General features: G+C 40.5%; 1 protein-coding gene and 1 long non-coding RNA gene across 13 annotated transcripts in view; one reads left to right on the forward strand and one right to left on the reverse strand.

The window, feature by feature from the left end:
• Nucleotides 1–2,962, forward strand: part of LOC117244454 — a 13,604-nt gene extending 10,642 nt beyond the window's left edge. Inside the window, exon 4 of one of the 2 annotated variants that reach the window (XR_004497596.1) lies at nucleotides 2,868–2,962. This is a non-coding gene — a long non-coding RNA (uncharacterized LOC117244454). Of the gene's footprint in view, nucleotides 1–1,712; nucleotides 1,794–2,867 lie in introns of those variants that run through there. The other variant, XR_004497597.1, reaches the window with a different exon arrangement.
• The window catches only part of WNK1 (WNK lysine deficient protein kinase 1), a 97,766-nt gene that overhangs the window by 65,106 nt on the left and 8,646 nt on the right, over nucleotides 1–24,014 (reverse strand). For all 11 annotated transcript variants that reach the window (XM_015627449.2, XM_015627446.2, XM_015627445.3 and 8 more), the window contains exon 2: nucleotides 470–642. In XM_015627449.2, coding sequence (XP_015482935.1) covers nucleotides 470–642 — 173 coding nt within the window. The remainder of the gene's footprint in view (nucleotides 1–469; nucleotides 643–24,014) is intronic.

The raw sequence follows: 24,014 nt of genomic DNA on the forward strand, positions 1-24,014 counted from the left end.
CAGGCCAGCATTCCCAGCACAGGGATGGCAGCTGGCTCCCCAGCCCCCAGCAGCCACACACACCGCTAGAGGCCCTCGCAGTGGCTGCAGCTCCTGCACTCTGCTTTTCACTGAGCTTTCAACTTTACAAACTAGCTCATCTTAAATGGAAAGCAGCTGGAGGAGAAAAAAAAAACCTGTGATAAAGTGAAAACTGAGTATTGCTTTCCTGAGCTCTTCAAGTGCAGAGGTCTTGTGCATGTGCTTACTGGGACATCCCAAGTAAGAACTGACGAGCTTGCTAACTTAAACGATGTTCTACCAAACCCACAATGCTAATAATGCTCCTCTTTATCAAGAGTGTTCCTGCAGTAGGTTATCCCTCAGCAAAAGGGCTCTGTTGTCATCCACTCTAAACAGCACCAATTTCTGGTGCTCTGTTGTTGTGCTAATGAAACAGAATCGCTGTGATTTGTCCTCATTTACTTACGTTTTTAATGTTCCAGACGTCATGAGTTCCGTCACAAGAACAATACACTTTTTTCCTTTGACTGTAGACTCCCAGGAATCATAGAACCTGACAATATTGGGATGCTGAAGCCCTTTCAGCATCCCAGCTTCCTCTTTAAATCTTTGTCGCTCTGACTTGGACAGCTTCCGATCCTAATGGAAAAGAAAAGGTGCATCAGAAAGTTTTGCTTTATTTTCTCATTGAGAGGCAGCAGCCTGAAAACAGTTAGGTACACACAAGAATCAGGTGTCTTAAATGCCATTTGGTTTGCAATTACCTTTAAATATTCTGTTTTGAACACATCCTATTACACTTTATAATATGTTGTTCTTTATAATTCTACTGTTCTCAGGGTTAAGGACTGCAGGTCTGTAAATTAACTCTTCTTTCTGCTTCCTCCTGCATTATTCTTAATAACTTCAGCTGCTGCCTGACTTGGGGTGGAATGGGGACAATGTCTTGAACACTTCAGTGTTTGAGAATGCAATCAGATCATTTAAAGCATCTCCCTCTCCTGCTGTACACAGCAACAACCTTTCATTACTCCTGGATGTCTGTGCAGACCACTGGTAACAGATGGGATGAGCCACCCATAGAGGGGGTTAGGATCAAACCTCTGCTAACACACAGTATGTTCTGGAGCTGTAGACCATCAAGTGAATGAATTGGCTTTTCTTTGATTAAAAGCAGAACCTCATCATTGAGCAAGTTTCCTGTAATCTCACATCAACAAAACCAAAAACTCCCAGTATAGACAGAGAGCAATCTTTTGGCCAGAGACAGAAGAGGAAAAAGCATTCCTGGACCATCCTGTTGCATTACCTACCAACAGCTGGCTATCAGCTACCACCAGGACTCCAAGCAGCTATTACCTGAGTGAGCAGCACATCTCAGAGAAGACATCTCCTTGTGCCATGCACTGCTCTCAGCTGAACAATGCACTGCTCACACCAGTCTGACTGGCACAAACTGGCTCCACAGCCAGTTTGCATTAAAAAACCAAAATATTTCAGCATATACTTAAAGCAAAGAATTTCAGAAGCATCGTTTCTAACAGTTATTTAGCAATAACCAAAGACCTGTTTGTCAGATCTAAGTATTAATTTTAAGTCACTTGATTTCACATTGTCTTTTCCATTAAAAGGAGGCAGTAAAAACATGCAGGGATTTACTTATACTCCCATTGTCCTCTAGACAGTAATTCCTCTTCCTTTGTTTACAGGTCATGTGTTTTCTCAATACAATTCAGCCATGTAATATCTAAACCATTCTACATTCATTAAGATCATCAACTTCTTCTAAAAGGTTCACAGGGTATTTTCAGGCACGGACAAACTTCTTTTTCAGATGTAGCTCCAATTTTCAGAAGGATACAATTTCCCCAGGTAAAAGTCTGAAAACAGGTTTGAAATACCTCAGGGATTTCCTATTGGCATCTATGAACATCACTCACCTTTACAATTCTTAGGAAAACGCAAAATCCTTAAGTATGACTAATTTAATCTACAGACATCAAAAAGCATTCAATCCTACAACTCCTTCACTCTGCAGAACAGCATTGCCACCCCCTCCCATTCTTTCATAAACGTACTTGCACGAGTTCTGATACAGCATTTGCACCAACACTCCACAACAACTGAGCATTCGTGTCTGCTTAGGTGCTGCAGGGGTTTTCCTATGCAATTGGTACTCCCATTTGAGCTGTCTTACCCACCTAATAGCTTTCCTTTCATTACAATGAACAAGGCAGCACAAGCTCTGTTTCAAACCTCATCTTAGCTGCTTTCTACTGCTGTGAGACAGAAAAGCAGTGAGCAGCAAGAGGTACAGCTGACCATACACACACACTCCTAAGCAACAGTGCTTCAAACAACACAATCACAATATCATCTTTCCTACAGAAAAATAAAGCACTATTCTCAGCCTCTGCACTTCACCCATTTAATTCGCTTTTTTAAACCACTGTATTTAGCTGTAAATTGAGCTTTATATATGGTCATTATATAAAAAAAAAGGTGTAATAATCACTCTTCTATCACTTTTAAATAGTCAATATGAACACCTGCATTCATTTTTGTCCCAAACCCAAGATTTTAGATACACACTTGGATTACATTTTCTTCATTTTTGTCCATACTAACAAGTTATCTACCACAAACACTGTTAACCTGTTTTAGATCTAAATTTAACATCAAGTCAAGCATATTTCATTTCATTCTCATTTTAATCCATATAACCCCATCTCCCTTAAGGGCTTTATTCAGTTTTCCCTCCCCTGTACCGCTGTCCCCAGCTAGAAAGCAACAAGTTCTGATGACTCTCATCAATGAGCAGAGGCACCCACACCTTTCTCATTTCTCTCTCTGGTCACATCCAGGGCAGCAGCACCATGTTCCTGCAAACACAGCTGTGATGTTCAGCACAGACACTCAACACTTCAGTGCTGCCATTAAAAACCCACCAGGACCTGCAATAGACTGAATAAAACAACGCTGCTTTGAAAGCCACGGTGCCCCGGTGATCTGCGACAAGTTTGGACAAAGCACAGGCCAAAAACCTTCACCCAGGAACACTGCAATGTTTTTGCAACCAAGGAAACCCTGCACCCTTCAGTACATAACTGCAGCAGCAGAAGGGAACATTAAACAGAGCTGGAAGAAAAAGACAGAGAGGCCACTTGTTTCCTAAGCCCAGCGATGCATACTACCTTTTACTACCCTCATTTCCTTGGACACACAACCCACACCCTCATCCAAAACAGGTTTTTTATATTCTTCTCCTAAAGGAACACTAATGCTAGGTTACAGAAGACTGTCAATATACTTTAAAAGAACCCACAGCCCTAACATTCAGGAAAATACTGGATCTCCTGTACAATTATACCTACAAAGTCTGTATACACAGTGACTGGTCTTAGCTGTACAAATTACATTCTAATGCAACTTGCAAACAGTTGGCCTGCAGGCTGACATACAATTTAAAATGACATGTCCACTTTCAAAACGTGAGTAATTAAAAATATCAGACAGCAAGATCTCCCAGGCTGCACAGAGACAGACTAGAGCCCATCCCAAATGTATGTTGGAATCCTTTGAGCTGTTAATATGGGCAAAAGCAACAACTTCACCTCATGCCTGTACAAAAATGCAACTTAAGCAGCTGCAGCTACGAAAATATTGAAATAAGCAAATGAAATAGAGTGCTGTATGTAATTTGGGAGACTGGGATGTTACTAGCCACGTTAGGTATAAATAGCTCAGGAAAAGCAGGGGAATGAGAGTATTGGGCATCACATGGAATCCAGAAAGTGGCTGTACAGCGTGGCAGAGAGAAAGACGCCATCATCACTTAGTGAGAATTTCAGAGTGTTTTGCAAGACTTTGGGAACAGTTTTCACTGTCCTCAGCTCTAACTGCATACTCCAAAGGACTCTCAAGCCCAGAAGTGTCATCCCAGCAAGGCAGCTACTGGGGGCAATACTCAGAATCCACCGTGGCCTCTGAGCTGGAGTCTGCAGCATTGCAACACCCTCAGCTCCATCTCCACTTCTAAAGATGTCATGAAGTCTGTGGCCAATCACTCAAATATGCCCTCTTTTTGATTCAATTACTGTAAGTGTGAATCAGATAAGCAGATTTATCCCCTGCAGCCTTTTTCCTATAACTCATGGTGTAAACAGGTACATAGATGGATTGTTTCCACACGTATTTGCTGTTCTCATTTGAAAGCAGAAATGTAGGCTTCACAGATTAACATTCCAGTTTCACCAAGTACAAGATTAGGTAGACAATTTTAATGCTTTTGTTGATTTCTTTGATTTTATTTTTAATCAAACACCCAGAAACTAAACAAAGTAGAAGACTCACTGGTAGTTTTCCATAAGCCTAGGAAACTTAAACAATTTTATAAAGAAGCCAGCACTTTAAGAACAGTTAATAATACACAGCTTGATATCCTATCCTTCAAAGACCAAATCATTTTGGAATTCCCACTAATAAAATTTAAAAATGGACATACTCTCTCCTTTCTCAGTATTTTTTAACTATAAGCAACTTTAGGCAGACAAGACAAAGTCCTAAATCTAGAAGTTAGCAAATCACATTCCTGTAGTAGCTCAGTTGGCACATGCTGAGCACATATAGCCCAAATATTTTTAAAAATATACAAAGCTGTCAAACCATAGGAGAGCTTGTTTCCTAAAATGGATTTAACTGCCTTATAAAATGGACAGCATTGTTCTTCCTAAACTGATAGCTTCCCTGGAGGACCTAAGTGTCACATCCCAATCACTGGGCTGCCCTTTGAACAAACTGAAACAGATGCATCAAGCCTACTCCGCTCATTTCATTCATTCCTTTCCACCTACATTAAATTGTTTTGACAAGCCAGGACAAACAGCAAGGCTTCCCAGCACGTGACCAGGGTTCTGCAGTGCCAGGGGCCTGGAAGGAGACAAGCAGCAAATGAATGATTGTTCAGCTCAGAGTGATTCAATAAGCTTTTTCTTGGCCGTTTCCATTTCTCCAGCTCCTTCCCATCGGATTTGTTTTGGGCAGGAAAGAGCTATCAAAGGTGTTTACATTTTGTGTAAAACAGGGATCTTGGGCATTCATGATAAACCAGGTATGGTTTACTCTGCCACTAATTTCCTTAATGTACAGCAGCATGCATTACATGCAGCATTGTTCCTACCCTCTTTCTACCCCTGTACCTACATGCCTTATATAAAGGAAAAACAAACCGACCCAAAACCAAAACAACTCCCTTCCCCTGCTAAGATCAGCTATTGTACCAAGCCACAAAAAACAAAGCTCATCAGCAAAAAATGCCTATATTCCTCTGGTGATTTGTTTCAGCCAAGACTTACTATCTACTCAGCATCCTTAATGAGGAAAGAAAATACGTTTCTGGCACCTAAATTAATCTTAAATTTCAACTGGGAGACTCACATAGTCACCGAGCCTACTGAGCAATTTCTGATGTGTTTTCCTTTCCATCTGTCCCCATCAGGACAAGACATGGCACATGTGCAGGCCTGGCTGGTGTGAGCAGGGCAGCTCCTCAGCGAGGCACCGCTCTCTGCTCCAGCTGCCACAAGCCCAAGCAAGGGGCCCACTGTTGTTATTGACTGACACCAAAAGGCCTGAGCTAAACTCTGGGACACTTCAGACATCAAACAGACACAGTTTTGTACTGGTAGCACAGGGCACCTCACCCTCAATCACCTACTACAGGATACCAAGCAAATGCCACTGAGAGAAATACTCTACATGGATGGAACTACATCTGCCAACTCTGCTGTACATCCTCCAAGGTGATTTTCACTTCCCTAACATCAAGTACAACTGAATTGCAGAAGTGCTGGGGAACCTTCATACACAGAACAAGCCAGACTCAGAAAACTTCCTGCGATCTCCATCTAGAAATTGTAGACTCATAAGCGATACAGGTCAACTTCGAACTGTTTGGGTTTTGGTTTCTCAAAGAAAAAACAACTCAGTGGATGAGCTGCTACACAATTTAGAGCTCTTCCATCTTCCACAACATTAGGAAGATAAGCAGGAAAGAGGAAACAAAGACTGGACACTACTACAGACAGGTTTTAGTAGCTTTCTGCATAAAACCCCACCAGATCCAGAAATGATACACAGCTGTAGTGCAGGGACAGTGAGTGGCTTGCTGTTTTGTGGGGAGGGTTAACTAGACTACAGCAGCAGTATGTCATTCTCATCCAGACATGCACTAGAAAAATTAGTAGCGATGAACTGCCTTGAAGTGATGTGATCTGTAAATGTACAGCCATCAGAGACTTCAAAGTGCTGTTGAATTATAGATAGTTTGAATCACAACCAAGGTAAATTATCTATCTGTGCTGAGGTTACACTGAGCAGCATTTTATCAGGCATCCAAATGTCTGAAAAATCTGAGTGAAGACACTGCGGCTCCCAGCCTATTATTTGGAGGAAGAAGTAGCATACAGAACAGACAAATGTTCTTCTGTGTGCATTTCTGCAGCATATGAGAAAGGCTTTGCAAGCCTTTAAGCAAGGTTAATGAGGGGTCATCAGAGGAGAAGCTAGCAAGACTGTGCTCTGATATTCGGCACTGTTAATGGAACTGAGGCTTTGTGGGCTGCAGTGTTCTCATCCTGAAAAAATCTAGCAGTTAAGAGGAAAAAAAGAGCACAGTAACCATTGAGCTAGATTAACAAAATATCAACAAAGAGTCCACTGAGCTTAAAAATCATCCAGCATGACACAGTTGGTGCCTAGAAATGGAAGTCTCGGTGCACTAGCACTGCATCTACTTTTCTATGTTAACACACAAGCCACTTAATACTTTCCAGCATTAAACACTAGGTAGAGAGATAGAAGGGAAAGGAAAGAGGCTGTGCAAAATGCATCCCTGTACAGCAACAGACAAAAAAAATTGATCAAAGATCTGCACAGATCCTTCCACCACTCTACTTTCTACAAACCACTGAAGACAAAAAACTGATTAAATAGATCTGAACAGCTGCTGTCCCAAAAGTACATACCCAGGCTAAAAAATGCCAGCACCCCCAGCCCCTCCTCATAAGGCTTGTGGCTCTGCACCCACTGCCAGCCTTGCTGCTCTTCATCTGACATGCTCCAGCACCTCAGTGCTCTTCTCTTAGTGAGAGCCCCAGAACCTTCCAGTCACTTTCCTGTTCATCCCAGTTTAAAGATGGAATACAAAGCTTCTGACAGGTAGCAAAATGCTATGCAGGACCATGTTGGTGCTTATTGAAAGAATGATTTCACCTTGCTCCTTGGCAAGTCACCACAAGAAGAATCAATTTTGTATAAGCTATGGACAATCTTCATGAAGCATGCAAATAACCTAAAGAAAGGTAACTCTGAAGTATAAAACACATCTCTAGCACAATAAAAAAGAATAGGCTTGAAGTAGTTACACACTTTAAGGTTCCTGATTAAGAGTAAACATTTGCTGTAGGTTTCCTCTTACACAAGGTACTGAAAACACTCCGAGTTTCAGGAAAGTACACAAGCAGGCAACCCAAGTGAAACACTGAGGGATAATTCCCATTACTTGTTAGTCTCCTGGTGAAAAGCAACTACCTTCAAAATTTTTCACTACTGGTTATGTCAAAGGCAAAGGCAAAAGGGTAATCAATTAGATAATTGTCTTCTGTGTTTTAATTTCTGGCATTTCAATGCACTACAATGGTAAGTAAATAAAAATTCACTGGAAGATGAAGTTGATTTGTTAAAAACACAAAAAATACAAGTGTTTCTCGTCTTTTCTCTTAAAATTGTTGCAGTTAAATGATACAGCAAATGTACACAACTTTACTTATGCTGCTCAAATGTTAGAAATTAAGAAACAAATTATATATAACCTGACAGATAACTGATGGTAGGAGGAAGGAAAGGAGGGAAATGAAACTCTAAATGATCAACAAAAGGAGGACAGAAGTATTCATCAGTCACCATTTAGTCTGAGTAAGTCAATTATACATATCCTGAAAGAACTTGTACTTGAGTAAGCTTGAGCAAATAAAAAATTCATCTTTGTCTCAGCACTGCAGAGGAAATATCTGCAAACTACAGCCCACATATGTGACCAAAAGATTCCAGCAGCACTCGCCATTTGATGCTGTGATTGTCTCCGTTTTGCTGAAGCTGTGACTCACCCCACAGGGCAAGGAGGCAGAACACCACCAAGAATTCTATTCCTCTCATGTGCTCACTCACTTTCCTGCTTTTACACTTGCAGTAGCCCCTGTGCCAACAGTAGCAGTGGCAGCATCTAAGACACCTGGTGGCAGTAATGTCATGGACTTTTAACCTACGCTTGAAGAGATCCTCAGAGAGTCTCCCGGTAACACCAAAGGTATCAGAGCTGAGCTCTGCCTGCTTGCACCAAGCTCTGCCATCACTGCAAACACAATCTCCCATCAAGAACACAACAGCAGAAAAACACTGTAACAGTACATGAGAACGTTTCTTCTTTATATAAGGTCATGAGACTTTTGAAAGTAGGCTTCCCAATACCAAAGTTTATCTTTTGTTACAGTAGCAGCGTGGGAATTTTTATTTTCAGCAATGCCGAAGGTGACGGCACTGCTGGGATATTGCACTTGGATACTGTTTGCAATATTAGATGGAAGGCTCATGGCCAGGGCTCACCAGAGACAGAGAGGTGCAAGCACACAGCTTCCAAAAAATTCAGCCAAAATGGTTAGGTTACCACTAAAATGTTAAGGGGCATTAATAATCTGTAGAAACGAAGTCTGGAGTGGATGCTTGCTTTCCTGAGCTGTGTAAGGTGTGAATATACACATTAACACACACCTGCACCGCTCCTCTCCCCAGTCTCTCCCAGCAGCAGCAACATCCACAGGCAAAGCATGAACCAAACCTGAACCCAAACCTGAACCAAGTTCCCCTTCCAAAGAAAACAATGACCGAGCTGCTCATCATCTAATCAGAGCACATTAAATACCATACTCATACTTTACCAAATCGATCTCATATCTTCCTTTGCTCTCCACAAAACCAGCAAGCAAAAAATTTTAAACAGTAGATAGATATGTGGAACCTAAAGCTTAGACATGACCTCCTCTGGAATCTTCCAGGTCCTCAGGAATCTGCACTAAGAATGGCAAGCAACTGTTTAGGCTTCAGTCATTTCTATTCTAGGGTTGCTCTAGGCAGCATTTGTGTTTCCTTACGTAGAAGTCATGGGGGGGAAAAAAAAAAAAAAAATATTGCTACAAGTTTTATTCAATTTATCCATCCTGAGAGGCTGAACATGAATCAAAATGCTGGGCTATACACAAATCAGTAAAAGAATAGAGATCTCATCTATTTGTTTTCACTTCTAAACTGTTATTTGATCTGTAGATTTATGGAAGATAAATTGATAAGTTTGCTTTCTGAGAGCAGTTCTCAATAAGGCTTATGTTTATTACATACAGCTTATTAGAGAATTGAAGTGTTGGCTGAACTGAATTCTTGATGAGCTATTAACCAGCTGGACCATCTTGTCACTTGGCTCAGATGCCTCATTAAAAGTTTTGAAGTGTGTGTCAGTTCTCATTTTGCACTGAACTGATGGTCTTGTCAGTGAGAGGGAAGGTACATCCAATCACCTCAGTTTTATTTTACTATGAAAACCCAGTTCTCCACTCAGGGGTGACAAGACTTCAGGAAAAAAAAGCCTTCCCCACAATCCATTCTGGTGACATCACAGATTTCTTAATTCAATGCATTAGAAATGCAATTGTAGCTTTTTGTTTCATGTACTTCTGTATGGCTCAGAGCCCTTTTATGAGTAGCTGCACGTCTAGAACATTAGGGTAAGCCCTTAACAGAATCTGATAGAGGCAAACCAACTAAGCAAATCAAACCCATATTACAATTCCTCACCTCATATTCTTCACAAAGCTAAAGGCAAACAGGAAAAGTTAGCTATAGCCACCTTTCAGCATCAATATGCTGTCTGGAAAACATGCAGGAATCTCAAGATGACTGCAAGGATTCACTGATAATGAGCACAGTAAGGGTTCAGAAGAACAAGAAATGTTCTTGTGCCTCTGAGCACCTCCCTGTCAAAAATCCCAGCATAAATCCTAGAGACAAGTATCAAACCAACCTTCCCTCTCCCCCACACTCCTCCAGTAGTAAAATGAATTCCCACCAGCCTACAGCACACATTGGCTCCAGCACTGGTATACACATTGTATTTGCAGCCTGGTCACCCTACAGGAGTTACTCTTCCCAGCTCCCCTCCTTTTCCTGCAAACACATCCAAAAAAAGTACTTCAATTAACTTACAAAACTGTGGATTACTAGCAGTTATGTCAGGATAACATATGAAGTGTATGCCAAGTACTGGCAGCCAAGAGAAAATCCTTACAATAATCACTAGAGAACTCCATGCCAGACACCTCTCCTTCAGACAGATCTCATTGAGACCCTTCAGGGATCCATGAAAATAAACCACAAATAATTGCCAGGTTCTTGCAAGACAGAAAGGGATCTCCTGCAGGGAAAGATTAAAGAGATCCAGAAACAGTGAGTTTTATGGGGTGTCCAGAATTTGTGCTCTAGATGAGGGCTCTGAAATACTTTCCATAAATACCAGTATTAGCACTATCATTCCACAAACATGAAAGTCCTAACACACATTGGAGGAGCACTTTCAAAATTTTTTAAGTATTACTGGTGTAACTTTCCTGTGATCTACAGAATACCCATCTTCACCTCAGGGTTCTCATAAAGGGAAGCATTAATAATTCTTCCATGCTTACCCAAAAGCTTGACTTATGAAATCAGTGTCTTGCATCACTTGCATGTTTACTATAGACTTTCACAATAGTACCATATACATCAAAGACACTCCACCAGCACACTGCACACATCTTTCTTGGCTAACACCATCCATGATCTGCATCTAAAAAGTTACAAAGTCACAAATACTTATGAACCACTAATATTTTAATTTAGTAATATATCAATTTTAAAATATGCATATTATCTTTCAAAGAGAAAAGAATTTGAGTATAATTGAGTCAGGAGAGAGAAAACACTCAAATTTTTAACAGTGAATGAGTGGTAGAATGAACAACTAAGAAAACTGGCATGATGAAGCATACTCTGCATCCAGAAGCTTAACTGGCTTTGTAATTCAATCCTGAACAATTTTAAAACACATTAAAATATAAGAGAAAACAAGGTGTAATTGAAATGCAGGTGAAGAGACCACAGCTCATATTATCTAATGAACACAGGATACAATACATAAAAACAGCCATGGATTTGCTGTATTTTAAATCAAAGTAATAACATGCACAACTTGGACACATGAGTACTATTTTTACAGATGATTAAATGAAAAAAAAAAACCCAAAACAACAAACCCTTTAAGTGTTTGACTTAAGTCCAACAGAAAGAAAAGCCACTGACAACTAAAATTCAGTGTTGTCAAACAGGTGAGATGAAAGTGCCAAGAGAATGATCTCCAAAGGGAGACAAAAAAACACAGCTAGGAAAATGCACTAGAGGAAGTTTAAGATGAACAGTTAAGGCTTTTTTTCCCTTGGAATTTGGGAACTACATATGTAGTATTCCCACTGGCAAAGCTATCCTGTACTAATCCAAGCATTTTTTCCAAAGAATACTACTGGGAATATCCCACACTGCCAGAAGACCAACCATGACCTAGAAGGCCTCAGATACTCAACATGTTATCTATGAATCAGCTATTCAAACTGCTACAGCTTATCCAAAAAGTCTGTTTCTCATTACATTGTGCTTTAGTCACATACTGTCTGTCCTTGGTCTGGTGCCACTTCATTTCAATTGTTTGAACAGGAACACTGGAAGGAATTTCTTGAAGACAAACTATAATGCCTGTGCATGCCATGGTCCAAGGGGCCTGCCTTAAATGGGTCATCACAACCTGTAAACAGGCTTCTTTGTCTTCAATTTACCTCCTACTTTGTCCCACTGAAGAATTCTGCATGCAGTTCAAAATTCAGTTTAGTTGTAAACTAAAGCACTTCATGAAAAAAACCCACCAAAAATCATTTAAAATATTAAAATAATGTATCCATACAGTGAAATACCTGATATTCTGTGCATCACATACAAAAACTACTAACTAGTGATCATATTTAACAAGTTCCCTTACCCCAAAAGGGTATCTGAAAACTTTTTCAGTGAAATGGCTCTGTCTGAAACACTCAGGGTGTTCAGCACATACAAAAAGCTATGGAAGCTGGAACTCAAAGGAAAGCAGTTTGTCATTAAAACTGCTCTGTACTGCATCCCTTGCTTCACTGGAAACAACTGCACTTCTGTGGGGATGAGTGGGGAAGAGGATTTGACATATTCCGTATTTCTGTTTAATTTAAACTCCCTGCCCTGCCACACAACCCCAAACAACATCCCAGTAAAACCATTTTAATTAAGCTAAAGACAGTATCATAAAGATAACAAACACCTGGATCTGGTTTTAGCCTGAAATCCACTAAAATAGGACTTTACCAAGTACACAGGCTTGCTCTTGCTAGAAGGATTCAGTATTTTCTTCAATTAATTCAAGAACAATCCTAGTGCCAAAACAAACTTTCCAAATAAAATTCTAATGCTTGAATGCTTATTATGAGAGGTATTGATGAAAACCTCACCCATTCCTTTCAAAGGCTATCAGGCAGCTTTGTAATTGCTTCCTCCTGAAGACCCAATCGCTACAACATCAAATCATTTTTCCACAGAATGGCTACGGTCCAAACACAGATCTCAGTACTTTGGAGGGACAGCTGTGTGAAAATCTCTGGAGAGCTCAATCCAAGGCCTCTTTTCATAGGGGATCGAGAGGTGGAAGTGTCATTAAGTAGTCTTAAAATCCTCAAAACTTAAGAACGTTTCTTATCTTGCTATTACCACAGGGGTTTTTTGCTTATCTCTTGTTTCTTAGTATGGACCCCTGAAACTGAATTATTTCAAAGGAAACAGAATGAAGACAAGGACTTTAATCCTTGTTCTCTAATTGTTTACTAAAAATGAGAGCCAAGTGTAAGCTTGGCTGCTGTTGCAGCACCTCAGAATTATTGGAAAGAGGCTTCAGTAGCCAGCAAATACAGTAGAGAGCAGCAAGTGTTAAAACTCAAAATGAACTGCACCAGCTTGGATATTTAACAGCCTAGAATTGTGAAAGAGGAACAAAACCAACAGACCATCCAATGGGCAGGAGCTGCATAGATGAATCACAGTCTCAGAGTTACAGTCCTATCTTCAAAGCTGTTAGCAGGCTGAAAAATTTATGAACAGGCATTTTCAGAATGAGTTGCAACATATCTGTCCATCAGAAGCAGACATTCCCCTTGTGATTTCACTGTGCAAGTAATAAAATCCAGACTGCACTGCAAACAAAGAAGTGCAGTTCCCCCCTCGGCTGCTCTTGCCCCGAGCGCTCTGGCTGCAGAGCCTGAGAGGGTTTTGATGCTATTTAAATCTCTCCTACACTTCCAACACACACTGATCGTGCAGATCTTTGCTGTCATTTCCTCTTTCAAAGCCCATTCTCTCAGAGCCCTGGTCCATCCTTCAGGCACCTTCTCTGGAGGCTCCCACAAGCATTTGGTTTGGCTCTGTGTACAGACCAGACTGAGACAGCTTGAGCACATCCACCACACTGAACTGCTGACTCAGTGCAAATGACTCCATTTCACAATTAGTCACACATGTGAGGATGTGAGATGGAAACTGAAATTTATGCCACTATGAACTCTTCTTATCTCAACCATGCTTGTGCCTAAATAAGGATTTCACCAGAGATCTACTGGCAGTGATCAGGCTTGTGGAAAGGATGCTTTTCCAAGACAGGCAGTGGATTGGGATGGTATTGTAAGTACACAGTGAAATCCTAAAACCACTGAAGAGATTGTAGCTTCATACCACAATAATCAGAGTTCTAGCCAGAATTTCATTTTTAAAACTGAAGATAACAATACTCATGCAATCCAGGGGATAACTGCCTTTTCCTATCCTGAGCTCCTGCCACCCCTTCCTTCCAGAACGATTTCAAGTTTTCACTTCCCAGGAAGGGCAAACAACATTAGACACAGCACAGACCAGGCTCTGAGCTAAATAAAAAGGAATTCCCATCCAATGTTTTAGACACTAAACACTAAGACAAGACTAAAAGCTGTCAAGTACTACTCTGATTAAAGCTATGTTCAGATTGTAAATAGATTTTTTTGTTTCATTTACGTACATTTCTTTGGACTTTTATCTTCCCCTCCTTCAGTACAATCATGGCTTCTATCATAAAAAAGGGGAAAAAATAACACACCACAAACATTTCTCTATCTCAGCCATCTGTGTAACAACACCGCTTGCTGGTAGCTGTTTTACTTAAACCCTGAACATCAAGAGTCCAGTCTGATGTGAAAAATCCAAAAGGCATTTAAAAGAACAAACTATAAATATACAAACTTCTACATTTCAGAATACATTAAACAAAAAAGGATTAAAAAGGACATAAAAAAAGGACTTTCACTAAATCTGGTAAAAACCAAAGTTACATGTTTCATTCTTTCTATACCTTTTTTCCCCTCAAAACTCACGGGAAAGCAGACATTTTGACTAGGGCATTTGCTTTTAAAATAATTCAAAACTCACCTTTCAAGATCTGAATTTACTACAGCTAAAGTCATTTGAGCAGTGTATTTTCACAGATGCTTCCTTCAGACAAATTACAACATATTGGTACCAAAGCTGCTGCTCCATATCTGACTCCTGAGATTAACAGCTGCAAAGTCTGCTGCTTGTACAAACAGAGAAGCTGCTGTTCCACAAAAGACTTTCTGCTTGAAAACTTCAATTCCTATTTCTCCAGAGAAACTTACAACATGATGAAGCAAGCCATTTCTGAGGATATTAAAATTTCCTAGCTTCAACAGCAGCAACACAAACAAGTGAACTGAATTACACTGCATGGCTTTGTACCCTGCATTTCCCATCCTGAGGGTTTGACTGGCACATGCTCTACAAAAGGTAATTACACATTTGTAAAACAAAGCAAACACACTTTGAGTAAGTACAACAAACTGCTTCATATGGCATCATGTAGATGCTGACACATATTATTCACAGGCTAGAACATGGATCAAGTCTTCAGAGCTTAAAAAAAGGTAGTTTCCAAGTAAAAATATCACTTTTATAGTTTTTTGATCTGAAAACTCTACTTAGAGATACTTCCTCAGCACAGAGGCATCACACCTGTCTCAACCCTGCTTTTAGGTCCCTGTTTCCCAGCTCTCAAGTGAAAAAAGTTAAGGTGCCAGTGGATACAATAAGCAAGCGTTCTTCTCTAAAGCACCTGTAACAGCTTGGCTGAAGTTTCTTAAAACAATTAAACTCAAGACAGACACTTGGCTTGAAAATTTTCAGCCCAGGTAGCTAAGGGACACAGCAGCTGGGCAACTGGGAACAGGCTCTTGTGACAGGACTCCATCTGAAGTGCTGCTGCCTAATGTATTAGTCCCATGTGTAGCAATAAAGAATTTAAAAGCAGATGACCACTATGTAAATACAGAACATTACCAAGACACTTCTTCCAAAGACAGCTCGTAAAATTACAGACCATTACAGAGCTAAACTGCAGTATGAACATGAGACAAATATGCTAATTTTCATACTTTCAGAAGAAATAAGGTGAGCATCAACTGACACATTATGCCACCTGAGGGGTGATAATGCAAAGAAATTCAGTCATATGGAGCTTAGAAATAATTTTAACCAACATTTTAGGCATCATCACCAAGGCTCAGACTGAACATTCAAATATTAAATTGCTGTAGCAGGATTTTGGACAGCAACAAACAGAGGGGCTGCAAAAGTAAGCAAGGGGTCTCACCCAAGCAAGTCCCCAGCACAACTTCCCTTTGGCAGCTTCATCTCACTGCATCCAATGCTTGGATTTCCAGTTACTCAGCATGAGAGCATACCCCCAACACTTTTACAATCCAGTTACTGAAAAGATCTACCAGCAGCTATTGCTTCACTTGCAGATCCTTTCCTGAGTGCAAACAGAAAGCTGTTAATGCACTCAGTTTGCCTTTTCTGAAGCCCAACACTCCAAACACAGCATGTGAAGCTGTCTGCTTTGAGCTACCCTTCAGTAACTCCAAAAGGTGTTTTCTATCCAAAGCTCCACAGCTGCAACATCCAAACTGGATCCACAAGTGATCCTCCTTAGGAGAAGACAAGAGGAAACAGGTAGGAGACTTGACAACACACGTCCTCAACCCTCACAATCAAAGCAAACCACACTTGAAGTCCACAGCCTCTAGGGAACAGCAGCCTAATGTTGTCCCCAGTCAGCAATAACTATGGAAAGTGGCTGCAGTGCCTCCCAAGTCTACTGGGAAGCCACCTTCTGTCCTTAAGTTTATTCTGCATCCCTTTTTTCAGGGAAACTGGAATACCAGTCATGGAAGTCCCAGCTGGTTCCCTACAGTTAACTTACACATTAGTGCTAGTCAGACACTGAATTAGAAACAGAGTTACAAAGCAGCTAAACCAAGATTCCTCATCCAATCAATCTTTTTCTTTTTCCAAAGCTGCTACAGCAGGAATTGCTAGGAACACAGAAGGAAACAAAAATCCTGACAGGGATTTCAATAGTAAAAGGATAAAACAAACAAACCAACCCCACAAACAGCAAAGTGTGATTATTTGGAGTTATACCATCACCAAGTTATACCATCACCAGCCACAGTCCTATTGGATACCCTGGGCTAACATGGGGCATGTGGCTGGATACAAACCTCTGCTAGCAGCATTCAGGAAGAACTAATAATCAAACAATGCAACAGCCACAGATGCCTACAATAAAGTGAAACTAAACTGATAAAAAGGGAAATTAATTCAGCTCTGTTTCCCCAATAATACAATCAAACCCTCTTATCTTTGATGAATGTGTCCCAGGATGTGCCAAAGTGCACAGCACCACGACCCTTGGTCTCTGCCTGACACAAGTCATCGCTCAAGGCCCAAGATACGCTGCTACCCCAGTGTGTGCAACAGACTGTTCAAACCCACACAACACAGCCAGCCCAACTGCTGTACTTGCTGCTTTTGAGAGTACACACTCCAGATTCTCACTGTAAACCTGACACAAAACCACAAAATGACCAATCACATGAGGTTCCAGATGAAAGACTTCCCAGCTTGCTGCCACCAAAGCAAGAGATCACATGCCAATAAACAGCTGAAAAAACACCAACATTTATCAGAATATGAACTATCCCACACAAGTTATTTAACAGAGAGTCAGACAACAGGGAAAACTGAAGTCCCTCATGATTTTGAGGCAAAGGTCCACACTTTTTTAAAAGTGAATCTATGTCCACAAACACCACCAAAATGTCAAAGGAAAACACATTCTCCATTGCTGGCATCTAGGCCAACTGCATGGATGCAAACACAAGCAGAGCTTTCCACTGAAGAAGGCTTGTGCTTCAAAGTCCACAAAATCCTCACTGTAAGACTCCAGCACAGCTTCAGCCTCCCTCACTCCCACCAAACTCCCCAAACCCGTGGAGCTGCAATCATTTATTTTAGAGTGGCCACACGGGTTTCTGCTGCAGAGACACTGCTTTAGTGAACTCAAGCTGGAAACAGTTCCTGAAACACAGCATACTGTGAAATCTATGCACCAACACAACCTGACAATGTTTTGGGGTTTTCTTTTCATATTTTTGGTGGTTTGTTTCAGGGGGTTATTTCTTGAAGCCCTGCAGAGAATAGGAGCTAGCAGTGGTGTCAACTGCATTTATTGCTCTGTTGTCTAAAAGCATAGACATGAAAAATGTCTTAGCTGCCCCTTTGAACAAGAAGGCTTTTCAGAGCAACAGGCACCATTCCTCTCAAGGTTTGAGAAACAGGTGGTTTCAGTAAATCGTGGTCAATTTCTCTGTTTGTTTACAGTTTTTAATAGTCTTTACTTACTGCAATTTTTTGTTTCCTTCCTAATTCAGTTTCAGTCCTATGCACTGCAGTCTTCATTAGTCAAGAACTACAATCTTGCTTTACAATAGTTCTCTGCACAGAAACTATTTTAAGTTAATGACCATGCCCATTCTCCCATTAAAGTGTTTTTTCAGTCATGGACTTAGCACTCAACATTTTTTTTATGGCACTTTGTTTCACATTATGCTCAGCAGCCCATGCAGCGCATGACATTTTGTAACCAAACAGCCAATGGCCATTGGCAGCCTTCCCCACCCCTCCCTCTCTCAATATTATTGGAACAAATAGCCTTATTTGCACAAAAAACCCTCTGCAACCTGCAAAATCAAGTTAACCCCCTTAATAATCTGTGTCAAGCAGATTTATTACATCTTTCTTTACACTCAATTCATTGCTAGCCAGAATCACACAGGTACCTCAGCTTTTTTGCCAGAAATACGTATTGAAACACAGGCTGAGGATTATCAGCTGCCCAAAAGACCTGGGGTGATATTCTGGATAAATGTTCTTACCTAGTAAAACCAGCAAAGGAAAGGAGATTTAGAATTCAGAGTAATCCTTTAGCTACTTTAGAAACAGTGTCAGTAGAATGCAGGATCGGCAGACAAAACGTTTTCATCAGCCTAGGAAGACTTCTGTAACACTCTAGAAAAAAATTGTAACTTCATCTTAAAAAAAAAAGGGATCTTGCATTTAAATGGTTCACCTTCATTCTTTCTTCTTGAATTGGGTCTTGGACTATTTCTAACATTTTCATGGCACAGCTTTATTTTGAGCTAATGCTCATGGCCCTCTAAACAAACAATTTGGTCACCAACTTGTGATCCCAGTGACTCCTGATAAACTCACAGCTGTTGGACTGAATATTTATACATGAAACAACTGATGTATTTCCATCTGGTCTTTATGACAAGAGGATGACTATATAAAACAGCAAATCACTCCTGCTTCCAAACCAAACTCGGGGAAGAGGAAAGGGAAACTGCTGAGCTGGACTGCCCTTGACCCATGACAAACCGACAACTCAGCTGTCACTTATGTTTTGGTCATTTGAGTAGCTGCAGAAAGTATATCTGAAATGAGACACCCTATTCAGCTGAAGCTCAATCTAGTCCATGGATTTTTTTCCCTTCCTGGAAAGAAATTTGGCTTGAGAAGGGGGAAGGGAGAAGGCAAGAGTATAAAGCAAATTCCCAAGAGAACAGTAAGCACATTTCCATGGATAAGATTGACTTACCAGCTGGAAAATCTAAGTTTGGATGAGGCAGTTCCAGGAGTCAAAGCTTAGATGCAGGTTTTAAACACACTCATTCTTCTTTTACATAGGGTAACTGAACACAGATAACAAAATCTGCTTCATTTCGGAGTGCAAGAGGGGACAGAGGGAGAAAACAAAATCCTTGTTTTGCCAGATGGCTTACACTGGGACCACAGGAGGATTCAGGAAGGCCAAGGTTAGAAAATAAAGCAAAAAATGACATTGGCAATGACTGATGCACTGTTTTGTTGGAGGGGGGAGGAATGAGGATATTTCCTGAACAGGTAAGAAGCAAGAACAATTACTATTGCCACACAGGAACAAGAGAAACAAAAGATACCATTTCCCTGAATATTACTGCCGGAGAAGATAAGGACAGAAGTCAAAGGGAAAGTGGAAAATAGTTCTCCACATCATCAACCAACTCATTCTTTCCATTCTAAATTCCAATGCCAACTTCCTCAGATTTCATCCCCCCCTTAAGTGACAAATTATAGTTAAAACATTGCTACATTCACAGCCTGCTGCTTTTTAACTGCAGTCATCCACACTCAGTTAAGGCTTATCACTTGCGTCATTACCTGCTAGCTATCAGCTCTTTATTTCAAACCTTACACTTACCCAAACCATGTGGTTTGTTGCAAAAAGTGATCAAGACCAGAAGTTGAGCAATACACGGTTTTGGACATGCTACAACAGCACAATCGCACATCACCATCACACTTCAGAAATTCGGTATTATCTTATAAGCTGCCACATTGGAAGCCACAACTGTTTTCTGGCAGAGGTCAAACCACTGCAGAAGTGCACAAAGCAAACCTTCAGCTGAACAATTCCCAACACAAACCAGCAATCTGCAGTAATAGTAAATACCAGAGCCCTCCGCAGAAGAATTTGGGGAATTATTTTGCTGATGTTGGAAGTACAGCCAGCTGCTTTAGCACAGCTGATCCTGGCTCACTTCCTTTGGTTAGCCCAACCTAATCTAAAGCTACTTAAGCTTTCTTCACAAAACTGAACCATTTCTCTGCTTCACCACTTGACATAATCACTGTTTGCAATAGTGTTAGTTCTCCTGTATTCCAGTTTATCACCCATTTCCAATCCATAACCCTATCACCCATGGGTTAGAATTTAAGGGTGCCTTCTCCCAGAGGCCAGCAAATAATGGATTGTTACAGTACAGGTTTATCAGGCAGAAACCATTTATAGCTTGGGTATGCTGGGAATTTTCACAAAATCTCTACATTTGGAGCACAAGACTATAAAGTTTCTCACTCTTGTTCAACTCCACACTTCAAACCAATTCAGCTACGAATTTTAGAAAACTGACCCAGAAAACCTTCTGGAGCACTTAGTCATCTACCCACTAACTAGGCCACAGATGCTGGTTTGGGATAGATGTCTCTCCAGCACCAAAACATTTCTTTCAAATACTTCAATTATGATCACACAGTTTTGCAAAGACAAAATATGCACATTTCACAATCTACTACAAAATGCCAAAAAAACCATAACAAATAGGAACAAAATGCTCAACCTTACAGGCTGCTGGGCTTATGCAGCTCAAAGCATGAATGCATCCATAGAATGATTTTACCTGCTAGTGAAAGTTACACAAATATTTAATCTGTAAAGAAAACACAAACTGATGCATACCCCCAGAAGGAGCTCACTCAGTAAGAGATTACTAATCTAAGATGATAAAAGGGATGCATTTTGGCAAAAAGCAGGCAAGAAATCCACAAACTTCAGCACAAGTATTAAAATGATACTTTCATCAACTAGCCATTCACAGCAACAGGAACTCTCAGAATCAATTCAGTTTTAATTACTTAAATTTTAATTTAATAATTATATAATATTATTATAATTTTGTATATAATAATTTTAATAATTTAATTAGCCTGGTCCTAATGAAATGTCATGTACCCCCTAAGAAACAAGGTTTTTTATTGTTCCTCACCTTTGTCTTGTAAATCCTATTTAACTCTCAAAGTTTGTTGGGAAAAAAACACTAAAGTCAACAATAAAACCAGTTTTTAGGCTTTCCAACACAAATCAAACTTGAATTCTGCTAGGTTTTCTGTGACTCGCCCAACTTTTAGAAATAAGTTCCCATACTGGATGGCAGGAAGAACACCATTTTTTTTTTTTGAACCAAAGTCCTAAAGTAAAAATCAAGGCACCTGGCTATTTTTCCTCTCTGAAGTGTTATCATACCTTTAGTCACATTCAGTCACACTGAAATGCTGGAAGGAAACCTGAGTGTTAAAGACAATTTGTGACAGATCTTCAGGTATAGAACACACACAATACTCTGGGGTGCTACTGCACTCAAGTCTTCAGCAGCAACCCTGAGGCTCTTCACTTGCTTGATTTGGTTCCTGAGGGTAAATACTGAGCCTTTCAGATATGTTCAGCCTTGTAGAAAAAGATCAGCAAAAGAAACCATACCATCACCGAACTGACTCACAGTTGCCATCAAGAGGCAAAACATTTCAAATTCAAATACCCAGTGTCATTCACCACCAACCCTCCTGGCACAAATAGCCTAAAATACATTTCTGCTTTTGAGTCTGCAGAAAGAAGCTCAAGCTGCACATAAAGGAAGTAGAGAAAGCCACAGGAAGAAAAAAAAATAAAAAATTCTAAAACTAAACTTCAAGTCTTATTTTTGTATCAGACAGTTCTGTTTTCTCTCCCTTTTCAGCATACTCTTCCTGGCAAACCAAACAACTGACTAAGCCCCAAATCATGATAAATGCAAACAAAATCCTGCCCTCAAAGGCCATTCTACATACTGTCAATCTCTACTTGTCTACATCCAGAGGGAACAATATTTTAAAAAAAGGGAAAAAAAAAAAATCACTTCTCAGACACTATTTCTTACAGTAGGATATTTATCCAAATGAACTGCTTCAAGAACTCTCTAACTCAAGTTTAGCCTCATAATGACATTTTTAATTTAAGGAGGACTTGTAGACTGAGCTCAAATTAGCTATTAGAAAGCACATTAACTTTACATCTTACATTTTCACATAGATAACCTACATTTCCCAAACGAAAGCATACCATAAGCAGCTGAATAACGATCAAGACAAACCAAAAATAGTTATATGTTGGAAAACATTTGTGAGAATAGAAGTCTCATTTAAAAGAGGCAGATTTGAAAACAGACATGCTAACATTTTGTAACATTTAAGCAAAACCTGCTAATGGTTCAGAAATTGCCATTAACAGATGCATATTACATAAGCTCACATAGATTTGCAGATCCTTAAGATATTATCAGCCTGGATTGCTGAAGCTTTTAATAGGAATATTTGGGGGTTATTGTTTGCATGTCATTAGTCTAGCAGAATATTAGGGACAGAAGCAGTCAAAATACATTCAGGGGTCACAACCTTGCCACCAACAAGGAGCAGAGGAGAAGCAAGTCACAGGTTACCCTGAGAGAGAAGAATGTCCAAGGAAAGCTGGGAAACCCCAACAACTGGGTAGTTTTAAACTATCACAAGACCACATTAACTGGCCAAAACCAGACAAAATGCACATGGCTGTTGGTATCAGCTTTGTCCTATCTTCCACTTAGCTCAGCCAAGCTGTTTCAGCTTTGCCCCAGTTCCATACAAAGACAGTGGTATTCCTACTGTTTTCAAACTCTGCTAAGCATTGCACTCACAACTGTGTAGTTGGGTTTTTCCATCTCGACCTTTCTGCCCCAGCCCCAAACGCGCTATCAGAACCCGCTACCTTCGACTGATGCAGTGAAAGCAGAGCCGGCTGAGACATGCACTGAAAGGGGTCACCCAGAGCAGCTACATGGAAACAATCTAACTCCCAGCTCATAGCAGAGCTGGAACAAAGCTCATTTCCCACACTGGCTGCTGTGTTCCTATGGCAGGACCAGAGCAGCTCCACACAGAGCCTACGGGAAGGTTCTGTGGGCGAGGGCTTCTTTAACAAAGGCAACAGCAGCAGAACCACTCTGGGCTATGGCTCCAAACACAACTTGTGATGGTGCATGCTAGCACAGTCCCCAAAGCTTCCTCTTTTCTCCAATCTCTCTGGTAACATCTGAGCAGTCCTGCTAACCACCCACAAAGTGGGTGTGAAGTGCACCACAGTGATCCTGTCCCGAGAACAGACTCCAGAGAAATGCTGCTCACCCTCAGATTCCCAACAGATGAACCAGGTGACTTCAGAACCATGTTCTGGGGCACACACATCATGAAAAAGAAATGGCACCACCTACATTTAAACACATCTATTCTGGTGTCATTAACACATCACTTTGAAAGCTCACAGATGTTTTAGTTACAAGGCCATCAAGTATACAACATCCTTTCTAAAGGTTTTCTAAGTGTATAGGCAGCATTCCCAAAGATTCTCCGACCTAAAATGACAAATTTAAATGGAGCAGCTTGTGTGATTTAGAATAAGCTACCCTTGTAAAAACTGCTTACTGCTTTAGATACATATTAATACTCACATAGCTTCTGGAAGGCTATGATATAACAACATAACTCTACCAGTCCAATTTTTATCAGGCTTTTACATCCACTTCCTTTGCAAAAGAATCACCTGTGAGCATGCTAAATTATTTGTGAGCCAGGCAAAGTAAGGCAGTGCTGCTTGGAACTCCCCAAGCAAACCTTGAAGCACTTGAGAATAATCTGCACATGTGCAATATACCAGCCATCACCAGGTGAAAATGACAGGTGGGATGAAG

Source organism: Parus major, chromosome 1A, assembly GCF_001522545.3.
Source record: "Parus major isolate Abel chromosome 1A, Parus_major1.1, whole genome shotgun sequence".
Taxonomy (NCBI): Eukaryota; Metazoa; Chordata; class Aves; order Passeriformes; family Paridae; genus Parus; species Parus major.